Source organism: Myodes glareolus, chromosome 20 (assembly GCF_982192425.1).
Source record: "Myodes glareolus chromosome 20, mMyoGla1.1, whole genome shotgun sequence".
Classification (NCBI taxonomy): domain Eukaryota; kingdom Metazoa; phylum Chordata; class Mammalia; order Rodentia; family Cricetidae; genus Myodes; species Myodes glareolus.
Window position 1 is genome coordinate 50,675,799 of NC_142045.1, and position 20,349 is coordinate 50,696,147.

At 40.0% G+C, this 20,349-nt stretch overlaps 1 protein-coding gene across 3 annotated transcripts in view; it reads right to left on the reverse strand.

Annotated features, from left to right (window-relative positions):
- Pik3ca (phosphatidylinositol-4,5-bisphosphate 3-kinase catalytic subunit alpha) overlaps positions 1 to 20,349 on the reverse strand; it is a 78,145-nt gene continuing 57,796 nt past the window's right edge. The window contains exons 10-22 of one of the 3 annotated variants that reach the window (XM_085682325.2): positions 19,246 to 19,370; positions 17,364 to 17,445; positions 16,822 to 16,986; positions 16,510 to 16,613; positions 15,008 to 15,179; positions 12,931 to 13,037; positions 12,374 to 12,495; positions 10,879 to 10,957; positions 5,919 to 6,089; positions 5,176 to 5,229; positions 4,332 to 4,449; positions 4,087 to 4,238; positions 1 to 3,378 (exon numbers count right to left, since the gene is read on the reverse strand). In XM_085682325.2, the coding sequence (XP_085538451.1) occupies positions 3,108 to 3,378; positions 4,087 to 4,238; positions 4,332 to 4,449; positions 5,176 to 5,229; positions 5,919 to 6,089; positions 10,879 to 10,957; positions 12,374 to 12,495; positions 12,931 to 13,037; positions 15,008 to 15,179; positions 16,510 to 16,613; positions 16,822 to 16,986; positions 17,364 to 17,445; positions 19,246 to 19,370 (1,722 nt within the window). In that variant the 3' untranslated portion in view covers positions 1 to 3,107. The remainder of the gene's footprint in view (positions 3,379 to 4,086; positions 4,239 to 4,331; positions 4,450 to 5,175; positions 5,230 to 5,918; positions 6,090 to 10,878; positions 10,958 to 12,373; positions 12,496 to 12,930; positions 13,038 to 15,007; positions 15,180 to 16,509; positions 16,614 to 16,821; positions 16,987 to 17,363; positions 17,446 to 19,245; positions 19,371 to 20,349) is intronic. The other 2 variants (XM_085682326.2, XM_085682327.2) reach the window with 2 other exon arrangements.

The window sequence follows — 20,349 nt, forward strand, 5'->3', positions numbered from 1 at the left end:
TACTTTATCAGCAGCTGTTTTCATCAAAAAAACCCAAGAGTCAGTTTCACAGTTGAAAAAGTTACACATTAAAATATTTTACAATTCATTATATATTCACCAGGCTCCCATTTCCTGATGGGCAGTAATATAAAGCAGAGTAGAAGGGACAACCTCAAATCTGATGACTCTGACACCAAGTTTTACAGAGGACATGAAGAACCACAAAGTCTCAGGTTCTACGATAAAATAGCAACCAGATTCCATTCTTCTTGTAAAAACTCTAATTAGAAACATTTTTAAAAACAAACAGAAAGCAAACAAACAGACAAATCAAACTCCACAGTAAGATGAACAGATTTCAAATTAACAGCAGTCTAAAAATCTTCAAACTAAAGGCTTTGTATCGCTGAGACGGTGAGAGTGAGAGCATGACTGCAGGTACTTCTCGCTACCGTCTACTTAGTTTCTTTAGATTTGCTCTCTCTCCTTTCAGAAATAATTACTGACGAAACATCCTCAAGTGACTTAGTGAAATATGGAGCCAAAGTCAAGATTGACACAATATTCAATGACAAGGATACCATTTACAGAGGTGACTGCTCCACAGGGCCTTCTGGTTCTCGAGCACCTGGGAGTGGCACATTATTGCTTGCTGGAAACACATTTTGATCACCCCAATTTCGATTTGAGTTTTAGTCTTTTTTAATACAAACCATTCTCCTTTCTTTCTTTACTTATATCCTTTATAGAACATAGATTTTCTGTCAGTACAATTAATGTGGTTGACAATGGCATAGTAAGCTAGGTGGTTGTGTTTTAACTGTGTAGAGACTCTAGAAGGTGGTAACTACTTGAACTAATGCAAAAAAAAAAAAGGCAAAAACTACCAATTTTGTGCAAGGAGGCTCACGGCTTTTGTTTTTTGTTTTTGTTTTGGCACTCAGGAAAACACAGTTCTTTTTGTAACTCTTCAGTTCCCACCATCAAAGCTGTAGATTTGTACCATGTCACTGAGTTTGACTGTAATAATCCCTGATATAGAAAAGAATGGGATGTTAGTACCTAGCAACTGCATATCTAAGTAACACAAAGTGTTAAATGCCAAGTAAATAAGTTAGGAAGTTTTCTATATCTGCAAAAGAATCTATCTGGTTTTCTGCTTAAAACAGTTTAAATTTTGATTAACTATTCCAAGACAGTTTACAGAACTAAGTTCCCCTAATATTCAGGTTTTCTTGTTGGCAATAATATATACATGCTTTAGTGAAGTACCTAAATCTTCAATAATTATGCCCTTTAAGGGTTCTAAAATAGCCAGATATTAAGAGTATTTTTATTAGAGTCCCATTTACTATTCAGAACTTCTACTCTAGGTGTCTGGCCTCACAGACGAGTGCTTCAAAGGGATGCTGCTGCTGTAGAGTGTACGTGTGCACTCTTCGTAAAGAGGCTCTCCAGGAACACACCTAAGCTAGGAACTGTCAGGAAATTATTGCACATTTTTTCTTTTTTTCTTTTTATTTATTCTTTTTTTTCACTTTTTTTCTTTTTTTTTTTTTTTGGTGTGGCATCTGAACATCTGCTAAAGCTATTTTCTAGGACAGGAATCATTCAAACACTGAGTAGAAATCTAGAGTGACCACTAACATTAGCCCTACATCTTAGATGGATGATTTCAGAATGCTCAATATTGCACTCTGTGCGGGATGTAATAATGAAGTTGGTGTGAGACCTGACCACTTTGAAATGGGACATGATAGTAAAGTGGGTTAATGTCCTTACTTTTATCATTGAGATATGAATACATAGCTCACGAAGGTAAAAAAAAATTCATGGTTTCTAGTCTCTCATAATATAAAAGTCATTCATGAGCAGACCTCAGCAGAGGGCTTAAGAGTCAGGATGATAGTCTACTTTGTATTCATCTAGTAACTGGTTTCAGAGGGGTGTGCCATTCTCAACTACAGATGAATGGACGATGAGGGCATCGGGTGAAAACGGACAGCAGTGGAAGGAAAGCGTGTGCAGCTCAACCTGTTCCTTAGGGAGTCATACAGGGGATCTGGATAAATGGAATAGTGCCTGAGCCTCATCTACAGACCAAGAGAAAAGCTAACCATGCTGTTACCAACGATAAAAAATTTGGGGTGCAAAACAATGCATGACTATGGGACAGATTATGTAAATAAAGAATATATATTAATGATAGTTTCTATAATATAAATAGCCTTTAATAAAAAAAAATAATCTTTTTAATAACATTAATACTCACTTCTATTTTCTGGAAAACATGCATGAAAAAAGTACTCAGTTCAATTGCAAAGAAGAAACAATCAGCTCAAAGTGAATACTGTACAGGTCAGAAACAGGAGCCCTGCTGGCCTCCTCTACATCACTGCTGTACTTGATGTCAGCCCAGAATTTCCCTAGGAAATAAGTCAGATCCTTGTAAATACTGTCCAGAAAAAAACAACAAAAACCAAAACCCAACAAGAACACAGCTGTCTGCAGGTTGTCACTTGTGACTGCTTTCCCAACCACAGGGGAGACCCCAAGTCCATCAAAGGGCTGCTTGTTCAAAGCAAAAAACGAGTCCCTTCACCCCAAATGTTGTTCCTCATTAAGCAGGGAGTCAAAATCCCCACTTCAAACCATAAGTCTGAACAGCAATGGGAAAATAGGGATTTCCATTCTTCTCCAATTTCATTTACTTAATATAAACTCCAGCTTACTCAGACCTAAAGCAGTCACAGCCTTGGTTGTGTCCACATTGTAAACAGAACCCTGGCAAGACAAACAGAACAGCATTCTCTTTTCGTCTCCATCATTTGTATGTATTTTGGGGATTTTTGTTTTGTTTTGTTTTTTTAAAAAAAGATACAAACAATCTTCAAAGTTTACCTTTTTTTGGACTTAAGGCATAACATGAAATTGCTCGTTATTCTAAAGCTGGATTCTGAGATGAACTAGTTTAGTGCTATCGAACCCTGTTTGCGTGTACAGTGTTTCAATTATAGAGCATGTTGTTCCTGACTGTGCCATCCCCGTGCCACCATCTGCCTGTTGTCACTCACTGCCATGCAGTGGAGAAACAATGCGCCAGCTTGCAGTTCCCAGCTCCCATCTCAGTTCAAGGCATGCTGCTTGATGGTGTGGAAGATCCAATCCATTTTTGTTGTCCAGCCGCCGTGGTGTGCATCGTTCATTTGTTTTGTGAAATACTCCAAAGCCTCTTGCTCAGTTTTGTCTAAGGCTAGAGTCTTTCGAATGTACGCAATGTCATCAAAAGACTGCAGTTCCGGCATTCCAGAGCCAAGCATCATTGAGAAAAGGTTGATGAAGAGATTGGCATGCTGCCGAATTGCTAGGTAAGCCTTATAACACATCTCCTGAAACCTGCAAGTGGGAAGAACATCTGGTCAGTGCACGAACTAGTACTGACTTCACAGAATTAGCACACTTGCCTTGGGTGAGGGTCTAAAAACTACTATTCCTCTTCCTGCTCCCCTGGCTCACACCATTCTAGAATGTGTACTCTATGCACAAGTACTTTATTGCCTGCCAAGCACCTGACATACTGCTTGGAACACTGGGGTTTAGTATTTATCAAAAGCCTGAATTGGTCTATACTAAAGTAACATCTCAAGGGCTTGGGCACCTAAAATCGGGACTGACTTATACACAGAACAGAATCTTATAAAAGTCTTTTGAAATCTAAGACAGACTAACATGTAGAACAAGGTGGCAGGAAGAAGAATAAGCATGCACAAGAGTTAATAGTTTGCTAACTTTCCTCCAATTAGGATCAAAACCCACATCCTAACCACACTACATGTTTTTGACAAGATAAAGTTAATTACTTTAACAATAGCCAATAATTTCAGTGTGTCCTAAGGTTTAAGGGTTACTTTCTTTGTAGGTCTTAGCTCGATGAATGAAATCAGCTTTCATTTCCACCTCTTTTTCCCCCTCCCTCATATCAGACAAATGAGTAAAACCAAAGCCGCTGGATCCTTGGGCGTCTCCAGCTGATACCCACTGCTCTGAAGCACAGAGTATAGACCTGCTGTGCTGCAGGCGCCTCCCCACCCACTCCGAGCTCACCTCTCAAACTCTCTGGTCTTTGTGTACTCCTGGGCTCCTTTACTAATCACTATTAAGAAATCTTGAGTCAAAACAAACGGCACACGTTCCCGTTTATAACCAAATTTTTTCTTCTTGTGATCCAAAAAGTGCCCAAAATCTATATGAAACAGCTTTCAGAAATAAGAAATTATATTTTAGTTTAATATGCAGATATAAAAGACCTTGACTCAATACATTTAAAGAACCTGAAAGCATGTTACTACCTGTCCATCGTCTTTCACCATGATGTTGCTATTGTGCCGGTCTCCAATTCCCAAGATGAAAGTTGCCACACAGTACCCAGCACACGACCTCGTGAACAGGTCAATGGCTGCGTCATATCTACAGAAAGAAACAAACACCTCATGGGTGTTGTGGAAACAGTGTAGCTGGGGAAAAATGGCTGAAGTTTCACATTAACATTGGGGGAAATCAATGTCTGAAGACCTGAGAAGTTTTGAGATTCTTCTTCAAAGAAGAATCAAGTTTCAAGAAAATTTTTAGATGTTCCTTGACCTAAGCTTAATTCTAACCAGAAGGAAAGAAACATCCATAATTCCCTCCCCGTGGTATGTGTGTGTGCATGTGCCAAGGTCAGAGGTCAACACTGGTGCCTTCTGTTACTCACCGTCTTATTCATTTAAGGATTCTGACTTATGTAAATTTTTGTGTGACTGGACCCACGTCTTTGGGGATCAAAAGAGGGTCGGACCCCCTGGAGCTGGAGACGAGCGGCACAACTGTCAGTGTGGGTGCTGGGAGGACAGCACAGCTCTTAACCTCCGAGCCTCTCTTTAGCATCTCTCCACCTTAGTTTTTGAGATAATGCCTCTCACTGAACCGGGACTCACTGCCAGGCAGCCCCTAAGACAGAGCTGTCCTGGCTTCCTGCCTCAAGCACCAGGCTAAAGACCCATACCACAAAGTTTTATAAGGGTGCTAGAGATTGAATTTTGGTCTTTATGCTTGTGCAAAAGTAGGTCATTAATTGTCACCTCTCCAGCCCCCAATTTTTCTGTTATTCTGAGATAGGGTCTTACAATGAACCCAGGCTGGCCTTGAACTCACAGCATACAACAATCTTCCTGGGTTAGCCTCTTGGGTGCTGGGATAAGCCACAATCTGCAGGAGAAAATTAATTTTTTTTTAAGGGTCTCACTATATAGCCCTGGCTAGCCTGGAACTGACTATGTAGTCTAGGCTGACCTCACATTCAAGAGGTATCTACCTGCTTCTGCCTCTGCCTCTCTGTGTAGCTTAGGCTGGTCTGCTATTTAAAGATCCACCTGCTTCTGTCTCTTAAATGCTGGGATTAAGGCATGCATGTGCCATTATTGATAGTGTTGAAAATTATTTTCTAAAACAACATTTTTAACAAATGAGAAGTAAAATTTTGAATGTATATTATTTTTTGAGTAAGATCTATTCTACTTTTAAGTATCTATCCACGCATGGGCATGTGCATCCGAGTTACGGTGTCCTGGAGACAAGAACAGGCCACTAGACTCCCTGGAGGTGGTCTAAGGCACTCCATTATGGGTTCTGGAGGCTGAGTCCTCCAGGAAAGGAACATGCACTCTTAATTGCTGCACCACCAAATGTTCGTTTTGTCTATGATTAAGAGTAAGAGGATGTGAGATACAAGGTGAATGAGGACCCATCAAACCATAAGCAATTCTCTCGTTCACTCACAACAGCCTTCACTACTTCAAAAGGGATGTGCATTTTTCCTGACCACAGTGGTTTTCTCCTTAGCCAAGAGGTCCACTGAGCCAGCCACTAGCACGTAACAAACTCAGGAGCAAACTCACATCTCGCCCTTGTTCTTGTCCTTGAGCCACTGATGCAGTGTGTGACTGTTGAACTGCAGCGCCCCCTTCAGGCCTCCTTTGCACTGGATCTGCATGATGGTGTGAGAGTTCCTCACCACTTCGATAAGCCCCACACAGTCCCCAATGGAGAGACAGCCGTAAGGTAGCATTCTGGAAAATTGACAAAGGCGGGACTTTAAAACAGTAAATGTTTTTGATTGAAATTAAATCCCCAATTCTCTCCCTTTCTTTAATCCTTTCATGCATAGTCTCTTGTTCTGTCTTAAATCCTGGCTTCTTCATTTCTTTGTTGATACACATATGCACGCACACAATCTTCCTAAATATGTAAGTACAACCTGTTCTCTATATACAAAATGTCACCTGTATGTCTGTTTTCAGGGCAGACCATGTGGTACTGATGGTAATCAAATGAGGGGTCTCCCCTGGGAAAATGGCCTCTCACTTTCAGATTTCCGTAGCTGTCTGTGATCTTTGTTTAGGACTGAGGTCTCAGGTGACTTTCCTCTTCCATGTTAGCATGTTTACTGCTGACATCTTTGTTTAATAAAACTGCAAATATTCTAGTAGGCCAAAAATATCTATATTAAATTAGTAAATTTAACAAGAACGACCTTTATGTCTTAGCTTATTTCTCTTTATTTTCTTTTTTATATTGACAAACCTATTCTTAAAAATGTATGAGTTCAGCTAAAATCAAATCATTGTGCATTAACAGATCATTTCTTATGGAACAAAATAATTTATCCTAAAAAAGCAGTGAGGGAGGCTGGAGAGATAAATGGACCTGCAGTTAAGAGCACTGGTTGCTCTTTCAGAGGACTCAGGTTTGGTTCCCAGCACCCACATGATAGCTCACAGCCACCTGTAACTCCAGTTCCTGAAGACCCTTCCAGGCACGCACGTGGTGCATCAACACACATGCTGGCAGAACATTTGTACACATAAAACAAATAAATGCAAAAAAAAAAAAAGTGGCTTCTTCTTCTGGAAAACACCAATGGCGGATAATGCCAGGATTAGGAGGCTGTGGCAGCTTCCGTGGAGGATTCGGCAGAGGTCTGAAGGGCCGGGGCTTGCGGAGGTAAAGCTGAAGACAGGGAGTGGATTCCTGTCACCAAGCTGGGCCGCCTGGTTAAGGACATGAAAATCAAGTCCCTAGAGGAGATCTACCTGTTCTCTCTGCCCATTAAGGAGTCCGAGATCATTGACTTTTTCCTGGGAGCGTCCCTAAAGGATGAGGTTCTAAAGATCATACCCGTTCAGAAGCAGACTAGGGCAGGCCAGTGGACCAGGTTCATGGCTTTCGTCGCTATTGGGGACTACAATGGTCACGTAGGTCTCAGTGTTAAGTGCTCCAAGGAGGTAGCCACTGCCATCCGAGGGGCCATCACCTTGGCCAAGCTTTCCATTGTCCCTGTGCCGAGAGGCTACTGGGGGAACAAGATTGGCAAGCCCCACACTGTGCCTTGCAAGTTACAGGCCGCTGTGGTTCTGTGCTGGTGCGTCTCATTCCTGCCCCCAGAGGCACTGGCATAGTCTCCGCTCCTGTGCCCAAGAAGCTACTAATGATGGCTGGCATTGATGACTGCTACACATCAGCCAGGGGCTGCACTGCCACCCTGGGCAACTGTGCCAAGGCCACCTTTGATGCCATCTCTAAGACCTACAGCTACTTGACCCCTGACCTCTGGAAAGAGACTGTGTTCACCAAGTCTCCTTATCAGGAATTCACTGACCATCTTGTGAAAACCCACACCAGAGTCTCTGTTCAGAGGACCCAGGCTCCAGCTGTGGCCACCACATAAGGGTTTTTATACAAGAAAAATAAAAGTGAATCAAGTCTGTTAAAAAAAAAGTGAAAAACTGCCTGTCACATTTTTTTTCTTCAAAATGTTTTTATGTTTGGCTTTGATGGCCAACTGTTTTTAAAAAAAAGATTTATTCGTGCCGGGCGGTGGTGATGCATGCCTTTAATTCCAGCACATTGAAGGCAAAGGCAGGTGGATCTCTGTGAGTTCGAGGCCAGCTTGGTCTATAAGAGCTAGTTCCAGGACAGCTAAGATTGCTACAAAGAGAAACCCTGTCACAAACAAACAAAAAAAACAAACAAACAGACACACCCTGTCTCAAAAATTAAGATTTATTCATCCACTGATTATTTTTATGTGTATGTGGTATAGGAGGTTCTTCTGTCTATGTGTTGCTTTCATTGGTTGAATAAAGAAACTGCCTTGGCCTTTTGATAGGGCAGCACTTAGGTAGGCGGAGTAGACAGAACTGGATGCTGGGAAGAAGGAGAGTCAGAGGGACACCATGGAGATGCCAGGTCAGACATGCTGAATCTTTCCTGGTAGGTGACACACAGATTTAATAGAAATGGGCTAATCAAGATGTGAGTGTTTGTCAATAAGAGACTAGACATAATGGGCCAGGCAATGATTTAATTAATACAATTTCTGTGTGGTTATTTTGGGGGTTAAGCTAGCCAGGCAACGGAACATGGCCCGCTTCCCCCACACAACATGTATATAGGCGCCAGTCTGAGTTCACATGCATCACACGCATGCATGAACATGCAGAGATTAGAAAAGGGCATCAGATCCCCTGCAACTTGAGTTACAGAGTTATGAGCTGCCACGTGGAAGCTGGGAACCCAATAAAGATTAGCAATTACTATTAAACACTGACCCCATCTCTCTAGCCCCATGCCAGCTGTGTTACTTACATTTCTATAAGTAACAGACTTGAACAGTTTTTCTTATGTTGATGTTTGTTTTGTTATTCTTTTTGAAACAAGGTCTTGCCTTGTGGTTTAGGCTGGCCTCAAACTCAAGATCTCCCTGCCTCAGCTTCCTGAATGTATGGGTTACAGGTATGTGCCATCACTCTTAAGTTTTATACATGATGCTTTAATTAAGCACATGAAGAAACATCTACATACAAGCAGACAGGAAAAGGAAGAACAAAGTGATTTTTTTGATACTATTCTATAATTAATAAAATATTCAATTTGCAATGTGGACTATAAAACTGTACTAATAAACTTCATGCTTTTACATCTAAATTGACTTGTGTCTCAATGTGTGTTTTAACATTAAGGACATTATGTGTTCCTGTATACGTCACTTAGAAGATATCATGGCTTGTAAGTTTCATATTTTCTAAATGCTGGTTCTTTTTTTATTATGGCATAATAAATAATAAAATATATTATTTTTTTGGTTTGTTTTTTGAGCTATGGTCTTGCTGAGTAGCCCAGGCTAGCCTGGTACTCTTCCCTGGAAAGTCAAGTCTGCTGAACTCTTGCCAATCCTCCTGCCTTAGTCTCTCAAATACGGGGTTACAGGCATGCAAACCATGCCCAATCAAAGTTGTTAATGCTACCACTAATCTCATTCAGAAAAGTCTAAATTGGGGAATACTAATAAATGCGTTTTCCACAAATCTAATTTTTCCCTCTAAAATTCAAATTTTATCACTGGCAATAAATACTGCCATAGTTTTCCTATGAGAGGCACATGAGGGGGTTCATTTTTAATGAAAACACCTGCCAACGAGCCTAACTTAATTATGCCTTGTCCATTAGATGTTTCTGCTTTTGTGTTTTTGTTATAGAGATTTGCTATGTAGCCCATGATGGCCCTGGTCTTGTTAGGTAGTCAGGTTGGCCTTAACTGTGGATTCCCCTCCTTAATCTTCTGACTGCAAGGCTTAAACACAAGTACCTATACTTTGTCATCAGTTTGTTTTAAAATAAAAATAGTATTTCATGAAAAAGCAGCTAGTTTTACAACTTCCATCCAGAAATGCTCATCTATAACCTAGCCGTATTAGGGATGCAGAAGAAGTGATTTTAGGGAGTTCTATCTTGTTATACTGAGTATTAAAAAGAGATAAGCAGTGCCTGCAGTCAAGGTGGAGCCATGGCGCTGACAGATGCAGGGCTCTGAAGTGCTTTTTTCTGTGGTAAGAGCTGAAAGGAGCTGAAGATCTGAAGAGAATTTTGACATCAGACACGGAGATACAGATCTGGAGTCTCCCTGCTGGTTTTCAGCCTTGCTTTGGTCCAGTATTCCCTGACTATGCTACCTTCCTTCTTTCTAGAATGACAGGGCATACACTGTGCTATTTTATGTTGAAAGTATGTCATCTTCTCTTCGATTTTACAGGGGGCACAGTTAGAGATTGGCTTTTCTCAGAAGAGTCTTTGGACTTTTAAACAGTACTGAGATGGTAAAAGACCATGGAGACTATGGGACTAAATGGATAACATGTAAGCCTATGGGGACGGTGAGTGGACTGTGGTGTTGGAGGAGAACCACTCCTAGAGGCTCATATATTTGCATGCTTGGTCCCCAGTTGGTGAACTGCTTGGGAAGGATTAGCAGTGTGGCCTTCTTGGAGGGGATGTGTCACTAGGTGTGGGCTTTGAGGTTTCAAAAGTTCAGTGTCTCTGTGCTGGCTGGGAGGGAGATAGAGATGTAAAGCTCTCAGCTATTGCTCCAGCACCATGCCTGTCTGCTTTCTGCTGTGATAACGGAATAAACCTCTAAAGTTGTAAGTTACAGCCTCCACCCATTAGGTGCTTCCTTTCAGAACTGTCTTGGTTGTGCTGTCTCTTCACAGGAACAGAACAGTGACAGAGATGATGTCCACTTTTTATTTTCGATTTTGTAAATATTTTTAATATAAGCTTCTAGACTTCTACCATTAAGACTTTATTGGGCAGTGGAGGCACATACCTTAAATTCCAGTACTCAAGATAGAGAGACAAGTGCATCTCTGTGAGTTAAGTCTACAAAACAAAGTTCTAAGACAGCCAAGAGCTGTTACAGAGAAACCCTGTCTCAAATAAATAAATAAATAAAGGATATTTTCATTAAGACTTTAGTTCATTCTCTTAAGATAATTTTCATTCCATGCTCTGATTACCTACCGAAGGTCAAGGCCTTGGTTTTGCCAAATGTTCTCCATAATTCGGATGATCTGAAGTGTTAACATATCTTGCCGCAAATCTGAAATTCAAAAATTAATACCATATCACTTAATACCATATCAACACTGTTGTCAGAAAGAACTATATTTAATCTTTAAAATAATTAAAAAGACAGTTTTAAGTTTTTAATCTACTTCTAAACTATCTGCATAATCATTTGGGTAATGACAAGGTACTGAAAAAGTTCCAACTATATTTACAATATTTACTGTTTAGAATCCAGTGTGAGTGTGGCCTGTGATACAATGCTGAGGTCAACAGCACTCACTGCTGAGTTCGCTGTTCTGAGGAGCCACTGCTGAGTCTCCCCATTCCCGTAGCCCTTTCTCCACATACATGAGGGCCTTCTTTAAAACAGTTTCTCAGATGAGTAAATACATTCTTTGTCTGTGGTTCTTTCATTGTTGTCATTATCTGTTGAATATTCTTTGCCCAGACATACTTTAAGCTACAAGACGCAGGCTCTGCCATGGTCCCAGGGTCCAGCACACAGAATAATTAAGGAATGGATGCTATGCAAGCCACCCATGCACACATGAAGTAAGTCAAGGCAGATACTGACTCCAGGGCTCCTGATTCTGAAGGAGATCAACTTCCACCTCAATTATGAAGGCTGATAGTCAGCTGGAGGTTGAGATTAGGTCCTGACAGATTGGCATCTATTCCCATAAGGACTTTTTTGAGATAACATTTTTTCTTTTTTTTGAAACATGGTCTCATGAAGCTCAGACTAGCCTTGAATTGGATATTTAGCTGTAGACCTTGAACGTCTGGCCTTTACCTCTCAAGTGTTGCAACTATAGCTGTGTGTCAAACAACTCTGATGGAAAGACTGTTTCGCCAGAGTATCAAGAACACCTGTACTCATCTTAGTTCTGCCCCTTCACCCTTCTAGAACGCCAGCCTTTCTCCAGGTCAGCCTCAGGATACTTCAGGAGGATGGACCCAGCTTCAGCCACTTCTTTGGGGTCTTGTTCTGTGTGATTTCTTAAGCATACAGATACGCTTTCTTTCTCCTGTTAGTCTGGCTTCTGCTATTTTAATCTGTAGTCCGCCCCAGGAATGAATGAGGGCAGACGTATGTCATTTTTTGCTTTTCTACTCACTTCGGTGTTAGGAAGGATTACTAGACTTAGAATTACAAGGGTCAACCTTCAGTTATTTCCCTGGTTGCTAAGATATATGACAAGTCAGATGAGGGGAGCTGAGAAGTACCTGCATATACTTACTCTCTCCAAGTCCTGGGTTCAAAGTCATTTTAGCACAATATCCCACTTTCCAAAGTCCTCCACATGCACACTGCAAAACCTGAGACATTTTAATATTCTACACTTTATACAGCAATCCTTAAATGGCTCTCAAAGGTTCCCATGGTTCATAACTATCCTGTATGTAAAGACAGCGACATTTACTCAGCATGAGCTCACTCTCTCACCATCGCCATTTTTAAAGATGATCTCATTGTTCTGAAACAGTAGCTCTGACATGATGTCTGGGTTCTCCCAATTCAACCATAGTGGCCTTTTTGCAGACGACATAATTCGACACTCTTCAAGCCTGTAAGACAGTTGAAGACTTTACCAGGCACTTTAGTTTTTTATACTTTTGGTCCTTTGAGTTTATTTTAAAGACATAAAAAATATAGCTTTTTGAAGTGTTACAAGAATTAAAACTCTTCAAAAGGAAAGTAATCTTAAAAATACTTACATAAATTTTCAACCAATCTAAGATGAAATTATAATGATGTAATTTCAAACATCATTGGTTTTATATAGACCATTCCCACTTCTGTGTATGGTATCACAACTTCTAACCACAGAAAGATTTAAACTATTATCAAAGTAGCAGAAATTGATTCTAAATAAAGACAGGTATAGTTTGGGCCTATTTTTACTATTGCTGTTTTACAAGAACTGGAGGAACGGATTTTGTTAAGACTTGTTTGGAAACATACTTGTTTAAACATGACAATAAAAAACATAAAAACCTTACCTGAGGTTCCCTAGTTGATGAGCAGGGTTCAGAGGAGACAGAAAACCCTGCAGAGCATCCATGAAATCTGGCTGTCTCATTTGTTCAACCAAAAACTTCATCTGTACCTGATAAAAAAGCACAATTCGTGTGAGAAGTGGATTTCATGTGGGAAAAGCAGCTGCTGCTTCCTTCACACACTGAGAATGCAGTGCCTCCATCCTTAGGCCGGGCTAACTCTGGTGATGTCCATGACCGCGGAAGTATTGTCAGGGAGGCATCAGGGTGGGAGTATGGTTCTGGGAGACAAGCTCTGCCAGCTTCCACAGCTCTAAGCAAGGTATTTATTCAAGTACTACCTACAGACCAGTTGTGGCTTTTGTAAATCAAGGTGCATTACACACACTGTCCTGCCATTTGTACACTGGTTGCTTTCACAGCTGAGCTCAGTAGGTAAGGACAGATTATGTGATCTGAGAAGTCAAGTATTTACTTGACTTTCAATCAGGAAGTCTGCTGATTCTTATTTGAGAAGAAAAACAAAAAGACCAGGCTACTTTAGGTCTGAATTTAATATTCTTACTTTTAAGGCCTCTTGGAAAACTTCAAGCATTCACACTGTTAGGTAAAAAGATCCCGTGAGGATTAAAGGACCTGGAACCCACTTGATGTGCAGGCTCTCACACCATGCGGTTTACATTATGAAGATCTAGCTTAGCCATCAACTCAGAACTACCAAGGAGTCCTAATATGTTTTTAAGGAAACTTTCATTTATTGAAAATATAAAATGTGACAGAACCAAAGCTACAGGCTAGGAAGCTGTAATTTTTCCACTGGAATTTGAGTAATGAAGCTATTTCTCTATATTAAGTGAATGGCTAGAAAATCTCATTACCACTGACTAGGCAGCGCTTTTGAGTAAAGGAATAAAAGAAAGAGATCTCTGTCTACTCCAGTATTAGCACAGGGCCTTCATACTCTAGTATAAGCACACAGCTACCCACAGGAACTGTTCGTATTTCCAGAGTGGAACTTCAGTTCCTCACCAGAATCTCATCTAAGCTGACAAGTCACTGAATGATGAACTCCAATTTCCTAATGAAACTGCTGTACAAAGTCAGTGTGTGATATGAAGACTCTAGCACAAAGAAATGCTAGCACTTAACAAACTATCTGCTGTAAAGCTTTTCAAACTACTGCAATATAATTATTTTTCTCAAAGCAGTCCAGCTGTCCATAATCACCATGTCAGAAACAGAACTTCTTTTTAATTTTTCTTTCTTTTTACATTTATTTACTTATTTATTTCCATGTACCACACACTACACCAAGTCTGGTTTATATGGTGCTGAGAACTGAACTTGTGCGCTTACCTATCTCATACATCATTCACATATTCATATGTCACCAACAGCTAAATCCTGGCCTTTCCCGACCTTTACTACTAATCTATATTTGAATCTATATACCAAACAACTTTAAGAGTCAATTCAATCACATATTTTAAGGAATCTAAATTAATACAGTAGCTTTTTTTTTTTTTTTTAGATTAATTGCTCAACTTTAAAAAAGCTATTTTTCTGTTCTTTGCCTTTGGGACTCACTGGTGGATGGATTTTCCTGTTTCACTGAAGGGGAGGCAATGTTTGCTTTTCAGCTGGTAGTGATGAATGAAGAGGGATGGGAAAAGGTCCTAGGAACCTTGAGTATAGCAGATGTTTACTGAGTCCAGTTAAACTCACTACTTGTTTTCAGAGTCATTATCAAAATTACAAATGAGATAAGAAAAGCCCATTTAATTACTACAGTTCCATAAACAGAGTACACAGTGGGCACCCTTATGTTCAAAAGAGGAGACAGGAACTTTGCTTAGGTCATGTGATCAACTTCCTTCTCACAACCACTGTATTTAAAGTATTATTTTTATTTTGTAGTTGAGGAAAATAGACCCGACATAATATATGTAATCACAAAGTTGGCAGACAGTGGAATTTGAGTCCAAACTGTAAGGACCACAATCTATTTGTATACTGGGCTTTTAAGTAATTCAGGCCCACTTCAAGAGTCCAAAGTCAACGGGGAAAGTCATTCACATACCTTTTGTGTCTCATCCTTCTTCTCCTGCTTGAGGATGTCAGTCAGGTTGATGAGCTTCTCCATGGCCTCGACTTGTCTGTTCAGGTGCTTCAGATACATCCCACAGGCACGGCAGTAGGACTCCAGCAGCAGGCCAAACCTCTGACTGACAGTCTTATTGTGCATTTCAGATCTAAAGGAATAAGCAAGATTTATTTATGTGTATATACGGTTTTGCTAATTTTTGCTCATTTTATGTATATGGGTGCTTGCCTGCGCATATGTCTGTGTACCATGTGTATTCAGTACTTGTGGAGGCCGGAAGCGGATGCTGGATCTCCTGGAGCTATAGTTACAGACTGCTGTACTGTCATGTAGGTCCTCTGGAAGAGCAGTCAGTGCTCTCATCACTGAGACATTGACTCAGCCCTATCAGCAAAGCATCTGGACAAGTGTAATCTTGACCAAGAGGCTATGCTAGGAAAACTGAATACATGCAGATAGAAAGTGTGCTCGGATTTGATTCTAATTCGGGTAACAACTTACATATAGCCTTAAATGAGCATATACATGTTCTCAGAAGATAGGAAACTCATTTTCTAGCCCAATAAATGTTTTAATCAACAATACAATGATTAAAACACCTACCAATTTAGAAGAAAATGATCAAGTGTTTTAGGTAGTTCTTCGCCTCATATAATTTAATAAGCAACTATGTATTTTACTGATTTAGATTTATTTTGGCTACTTTTCATTTACTAATTTCAATGTAAGATACAAAGGAAGAAAACAGGAAAGTAGAATAAAGTAAACCGAGGCAGGTAAAAACTCACTGAGTTCTGAGACTCTAGGAAGCATGTTCACATGTTTCTGTTTCTATGCTCATTTTAAACACAGCTTCTCTAGATACCAACTTTTATTAAAAAACAAACAAAACGAACAAACAAAAAAAGCCACACTAGACACAAACCTGTTTCTAAATTTCCTGAAATCTACGTGATTATGGCAACTTTGAGTGCTGTATCACCTGTATAAAGTAGTCTTCTTCTTCTTTCACCCCTGACTCCAACCTCCCTCTCCCTCTCTGGAGCAAGGGTTGGCCTAGTAATTGTGATCCTCCTGCCTCAGTTTCCCAAAGTCCTGGGATCACTTGCAAAATCCACTTGCTTTTTTAAAGCTTATTTCCTAACAAGAAACGTTGGATTCCGCCATAACTGTTCTGAATTCCAAGGTAAGACCCTCATTTCGAGACAATGCTATCTATGCATACAGTGAAACTTATCACAACATTAATTTGCATCTGGCAAATTTTACTTGGCTTAAAGTGAAAGCAAAACCTTTGAAAATATTTGCAGTAACAGTACAGAATTCAGTTATGGCTTCTGTTTCTCATTTAATTCCAAAGAAAAGAACAGGCTTGAAACAGCTTTCCAGACAGACAAGGCAGCAAGATTCATGCACGTATTTGGGAGGTAAGCTATACATATCTAAAAAAATTTGGTAGAAAAAAAAATCTGACTTACTTTAAATGCCAAAAGAAAAAATGGCCAATCCTTTGATTTGTCAACGCTTTCTTGAGTAAAAATCTCACAAGCAGGTTATCCAAATATTGTTCATATTTTAAGACCTGAGAAATTAGAAACAACAAAAACAAAAATTCAGATGAATCAGGCCCATTTCTGTGTGACTGGACTTTTAAAAAATGCTATAAACAAAATAGATCCTACCATTAGTAATAAATAGATTTTTTTTTTAAAAAAGCATAAAACTAATGCTACTACTTTGATAAGCTATACAGACATGGAGTAAAATATTTTCAGTTTCCAGTGTCTTACCTGCACGAGCTGAATGAGGTACTGAGAAAGTTTGTCATCTGTTAAGTATTTTTCTAAGCACCGAACGGCAAAACTCCGAACCATGGGATCCGGGTAATTACAGTCCAGAAGTTCCATGGCCTGCTCAGGCTTGATTGGAGGCCAGTCTTTGACTAAGCAGTACATCTGTGGGCAGAGATGTAAAACATAAAACAGCTTTAACATTTGACTTTAAAATTAGTCTGAAGGCAAACATGGTGGCACATTCCTTTGGGAGGCAGAGGCAAGAGGATCTCTTGTGTTTGAGGCCAACCTGGTCTATGCAGAGAGATCAAAGATAGCCAAGGCTGTTACAGAGAAACTCTGCCTCGAAAAACCACACACATACACATACACACACCTACCTCTTAAAAATAAATAATTAGTTTTATATATAAAATGATTATGGCTGGTGTTTCTTAATTATGTGACCATAACAATTTATACTAAGTCAATGCAGATTATCTGAGAATTGATGATTTAGGGAACATACAGGTTCTGTGAGAACACCTAAAGGATCTCACCTGGGCTACTTCATCTCTGGAATTCCACTTGACAGACAAAAGCAACTTGGGTAGGATTTCAGGAATAGTTACACAGTAGTGTCTGTTGGGAAAGACAATAAAGAACATGTTATAGGATGTTCTAACATCTAATTCCCCCATCATACATCTATAAGAAGTTTTAAGCTTATTATTATTATTAGCCTATCTGAAAAGCCAACTTGTATTGAAGACTATGGTTGTATATACATTTACACATCTATGCAGATACAGTTAAAATGATACAGACCAAGAATTCAAGTGGAGGATAAATGTTGGCTGACAGTTAAGAGCAATCATGCATGTGTCACTCTGCTCTTCAGGCACTCAAATTGTTTACCTCTTTGACCCCCATGAGCTTACTGGACAGGGTGTGTGCTTCACAGACTCCATCAGTATGGGGAGCTAGTAAGATAGCCGATGTGTCCACAGTGATATGGGGAGTGGACTTCTGCAGACTATCCTCTGGCCTTCACATGTATACTGTGGCACATGTGACCTTTACTCCACAATGATAAATAAAATGCAATAAAGAAAATATATACTAGTGTTCCAAGCAGCAACATGATTTACAGGTGAGAATAAGGCATTATTTTCTTCCTAAAAGAGAAGGGGAAAGGATCTTGCCAAATATAGCACCTAAATCAATGAAGCCATGAAAGCTTGTCTAAAATGTGCATGTATGTAGGCATGTGTATGTGTTCCTGCTTGAATATTACTTTAAAAAAAAACTAAGACAACAAGCTGTCAGTCTGAGGCTACAACTGAGTGGTAGAGCATGTGCTTAGTTTGTAGAAGGCTATAGACTAAACCTCCATCAGTAATTTATTAATAAGGAATTTAAAAAGCTTGAGGATGGGGATATACCCAGGTTGCTAAAGTGTATTCCTAACATGCATGAGGCCTTGGGCTTCACCTCAATTCCTAGTACCTTGTAAACCAGGTGTGGTGACATACCTGCAATCCTAGTACTTGGGAGGTGGAGGCAGAAGGATCAGAAGTTCAAAAGCCATCCTCACCTACAGCTCAAAGCCAGCTTGGGCTGCAACCCTGCCCCAATAACAACAAAAAGACAAGACAAAAACAAAACAACTTTTAAATGTTTAAGTATCAACACAGCATGATGTCTCTAGAAAGAAATGTCCATATCCATACTTTTGAAGTCAACATTAATAAGAAAAATAACAATAAAAATACATTTTATTCACTCTCTACTGGGTATAGTTAAAATGTATGTATATGTATGTATGTTTGTATATGGCAAGAACAAGCCAGAAGTGATAGATGGGTCACACCTGTAATTCCAGCACTCAGGAAGTGGGCTGAGGTGAAGGGTTTTCAGGAATAGAGGCAGCTGGACTATGCAGTGAATTCAATTCCAGCTTGGACTATAGTGAAGGACCATGCTGTGGTGTGGGAGAATTGTCTATATTCTGTCAATCTGTTTATTTTGAATAAACGCTGATTGGCCAGACAGGAAGTATAGGCGGGAAAACCAGACAGGAAGTAGAGGTGGAGCAAAGAGTACGGGAGTATTCTGGGAAACAGGAAGCTCCCTCCACAGTCCTGCCCAAATCACTGAAGAGGCAACATGTGAGCTGCCATGCTGAGAAAGGTACTGAGCCGTGTGGCTAACATAGATAAATATAATGGGCTAACATAAGTTATAAGAGCTAATAAGTAGCCTGAGCTAATGGGCCAATCAGTTTATAATCTTATGGAGCCCTCTGTGTGATTTTTCTTTGGGGCATGCCAGCTGTGGGGTACCAGGCGGGATAGAAACCTCAACAAGCCAGCTCCTCATGTTACAGTGCTGATCATTCCCTTGGCTTCCTGCCTTGAGACCATCATCCTAAACACTTGCCTGTGGCTCCATAGGAAGTCTTTCTCTTGTTCAGTGATTTCAGACAGTGGGTCCCGGGTGCAAAGTGCTCGAAGCTGTTCTTTGTCATTTTCTCTTAGTTCATTGTCTCTGGCGAGTCGGTTACTCTGTAAAGTAAAGTATTACTTTACATAGGTTTCTTTGAGACTCATGAGTGATATGTTTTGAAAAACAAATAAATTTTTAATAAAGCTCACATAGCTTACTAACAGAAAATAATTTATCCTTCTCACGGAACCAATTTAAAACAGTATTTGTGAAGCAAAGCAGTCACTGATTATTATGGCCACCAAACAGTCAGGTGAGACCGGGATGAAGGGAAGGGGGCAGCTCATCCTCTCCCTGATGGGGCCCCCTACCACCCCACTAACTACAGCTTGATAATGCATCTGGCAGAACAGAGGCAGAAGCAGCAGAATAATAAAATAAAAATGCTAACTCTTTCATGTTCCTTGCTAAATCATCCTTGTAACTGTTGGCAAGCTTTTAAGTTTAAAAAAAAATTAAGAAAGATAAAAAAGATGAATTAACTCATTAAAGTACCGTGTGTTCAACATTGAAGAACTAAGCAGAAAGTAACAAACATTATACAATCACATGTAATCGATTTATTCTCTTCAAATACAAATTAGTTGCTTCTGAGTCTTTGAATAACAACCCAAATAATCCCAGAGTGTCATCATATAAAAATAAAACAAACAAAACAAGAGGGTCTGTAAGACGGCACACTGACTGGATAAAGACACTTGCTGTCAAGCCTGACAGCCTGGGTTTGATCCCTGGGATTCACTCACATGGTCAAAGGAGAAAACCAACTCCATCAAGTTGTCTCTGACATCCACAGGTAAGCTGAGGCATGCATACATACGTCCCACAATTAAAAAATGAGATGTAATAGATCATCTGAACAGATACCATGGATGATTATTATACAAACAGGTACCATACTCTAGCCTTTGGAACAGTATAAACAAAAAGAGTCCTCCGTGTTAGTTGGTCTTTATATATAGATGCATCCTGAAGCTACACAACAGGATGAGGAAGGACATAACCCTTCAGTAAGCATTGGTTCTGTGTGTGCTGTGC